The 2,796-nt window shown below is 28.9% G+C and overlaps 1 protein-coding gene across 1 annotated transcript; it reads left to right on the forward strand.

Moving 5' to 3' along the window:
• Positions 1–229: 229 nt before the first annotated feature.
• LOC112462497 lies at positions 230–1,579 on the forward strand. The gene is made up of 3 exons (XM_025028299.1): positions 230–410; positions 956–1,118; positions 1,429–1,579. The coding sequence occupies exons 1-3, from the start codon at positions 234–236 to the stop codon at positions 1,521–1,523; spliced, it is 435 nt and encodes a 144-aa protein (XP_024884067.1). The 5' UTR covers positions 230–233; the 3' UTR covers positions 1,524–1,579.
• The last annotated feature ends 1,217 nt before the right edge of the window (positions 1,580–2,796 follow it).

Below are 2,796 nucleotides of genomic sequence, written 5' to 3' on the forward strand. Positions count from 1 at the left end.
TCACTAGATTCATCACAGACTGTCTTGACATCAAAATTGACTACAGGACCACTACGTTTAATAATAAGAAATCATATCATTTCCGTAAATTGTTTCAAACATTACTCTAAAACTTTGATAAGAAATACATGTGCTTTATCTTTTTTTCAATATTTGTGGTTTATTATTAAGTAATTATGTAATTATTATGTACAGATCTGGAAGAATCCCTGGTGAACCAAAAAGTAGACAATATGAGAGCAAAACTTGACTTGATACTTATAAATCAATGTAAAATGAACAGATTTTTATTGCCAGAAGAAAAAATTCTCTTTCAACCTCCAAACATGCCTGCACTTCTTTTGGATACCATTGAACAGGTTAAAATATTTGAGAAATTTCTTTCAAATGACGTACAGCTTGCAGATACAGTAAGTGATGTTTTATAGGTTTTCATAATAAACATTCAATTTAGTAAAGTCATCTCTAATAACTTTGATTTAGTTTTCACAAAAACTTTGAAACATTGTTAAGATCAAAATTATGAAAGATAGCTCCATTGAACTGAATATTTACTTTTTAACGTGAAATTATAAGCTTAGAAAAGAAATATAAAAGGAGAGAGTATTATTTCTGCACGATTGTGATGTAAAGTGGAAGTATACTCTATTATAACTCTTCTAAAGCACTCTAAATGCTGTTCATGAACAAAATAGTGTATCCAATTAGACTGACAAACAGTATTACCTTGGGTGGCCTATCCTTATAGAATTATTATCATGTTTTTTACGATTTTGCTACATCTTCTTTCTTTTAACACTCTTGTTATTTCTTTCATTCAAAGTTGACAAAAGTTAGTAGAGTGTTCTGCAAATCTTATTATTTATTATTAGATTATACATTTCTTTACTTGATATTATAATGATGGATAATAGCCTTTATTTGTTTCTATATCAAAATTCTCTTTTTATTTTAGTGTTACTATTTAAAGTCTTTTCCTTTGGGAAATGATGAGGCTCGAGCAGTACCTAAACTTATGTCAAACCTCATGAGTAACTCTCTTGCCCAAGAATTTAATTTCGATGGTCATGGAGCCAAATTGGCTTTTAAATCCACAAAATTATGGGAATTGGTGCAAGGTTAGTGACTAAATAAGTAGTTGAGTTCCGTGACCGCGAAGTGTACATGTACGCGTGTATGGGCGCGCGCGCGTGCGTGCGTGCGTGCGTGTGTAAAATACGCTTTTCGGAACTCAGCTAGTAATAAATGAAAAAGAGAGAAGAAAAAAGAGTCATATCCGTCATATCCAGCTGAATATTTTTGCTCTGACACTTATATTCTTCTTTATAGAAAGTTTTTTTTATTATGTAATTTTAATATTTAATTTTATTAACTCCTTTTTCTGGCAAATGTTGATCTTTTTAATCAATACGTTTGTTGATTTTTTAGGTACACTGTTGTTAAAATTTGATCAAAGTGATCTGAGTGAAGCATTGAAAACCCTCAGATCATGGCTGCGAAATGCCAAAGGAAGAAAGAATTAAGACAAAAAAATCAAAAGCGGTAATGTTGAAAGACTTCCTTGAAAAGATCGACTCGAATTTTGTCAGAAAATAAGTTATTATTATAATATATATATATAATAACTATGTATAACTATATATATAATAATAATAATAATAATAATAATAATAATAAAATGTAATGCAACGATTACAAACACAAAAAGGATAAAAGTTTATTAGAACTACTGTTAATTTTTATTTAAACAAACTTCCTGTAATTAAAATGGAAAATGATTTTTCTATCATAATAGGAATCTATGGCGAGTAAAAATAAAAATATTTTAGCTGTATAAGTAATTGATAAAATAAACGCAACAGTTTTGTTTATGAAAATGAAATGATTATTGATCTCCTTGCCGATTACGTTTTCCTAATACTTTTTCTATTTTTCATAGTTCAAATTTCGGAAATTGAAATAATAGGAATTGTTGAAAATTTGAAAAAATTTTTGGAATTTTAGATAGCGCAACTTCCTTACTTAATATGTTCGCCTGATATTTAATCAACCATTGCATATTAAGTATATAGCTTCTTGAGTGTAAATGTGCGAAGGTTATAAATTTAATAATTCACATTTTAAAAGATTCGACGCTCTTACACTCTCTTCAAATTATATGTGTTTAAAAAAATATTCTAATAGGTTATAAATAATAATGTGACAAAAGTTAGTAAATTGTGTTTATTATTTTCAACTGAAATGAATTTATATTGTACGTATTAACAATCTGTTAAATTCGTATCAAACTATAATGCATATTGAAGGTTGAAGATTAAAGACTGGAATTTGACTAATCAGGACAAAAATTATAATTTCTTTATTGATCAAATTTCAATCTTCAATCTCAATCTTTAATGCGTGGTCTGATACGGGTTTCATACAAAACGTTTTATAGACGTTTTGTAGATGTTTTATAGACGTTTTATAAGACGTCTATTAGACGCGTCTAAAAGAGACCACCACGACGTCTATCTAGATGCGAAAATCGACCTATTTTAGACATATCAAATAGACGTCTGCTATACATCTATTCGACTTTACGTTTCTCCCTGGGAGGGGTGTTTTCGAATTTCTTTGCTCCCAGGGGCTCAAATGCTTCCAAATTAATAAAAAAAAATTTCCTGAAAATTTGAGCTCTTAATGTTAACTCTAAGATAGTCCGCATTCCAATCTAAGTTTCTTATAGAAATAACATGGGAAAAATTTCTTTCGTTATTTAAAATTTTATAACTCAGGAACAAACAGATGTCAAAT

This window comes from Temnothorax curvispinosus, unplaced genomic scaffold (assembly GCF_003070985.1).
Source record: "Temnothorax curvispinosus isolate PA1 unplaced genomic scaffold, ASM307098v1 QBEX01012478.1, whole genome shotgun sequence".
Taxonomy (NCBI): domain Eukaryota; kingdom Metazoa; phylum Arthropoda; class Insecta; order Hymenoptera; family Formicidae; genus Temnothorax; species Temnothorax curvispinosus.

What these genes read in the sequence shown, in the direction of transcription:
- LOC112462497 (XM_025028299.1), top strand. Translation starts at nt 234, where the DNA reads ATGAGAGCAAAACTTGACTTGATACTTATAAATCAATGTAAAATGAAC. An exon ending in ACGTACAGCTTGCAGATACA is followed by an intron (nt 411 to 955) that starts GTAAGTGATGTT and finishes TTTTTATTTTAG; the next exon opens with TGTTACTATTTAAAGTCTTT. An exon ending in ATTATGGGAATTGGTGCAAG is followed by an intron (nt 1,119 to 1,428) that starts GTTAGTGACTAA and finishes TTGATTTTTTAG; the next exon opens with GTACACTGTTGTTAAAATTT.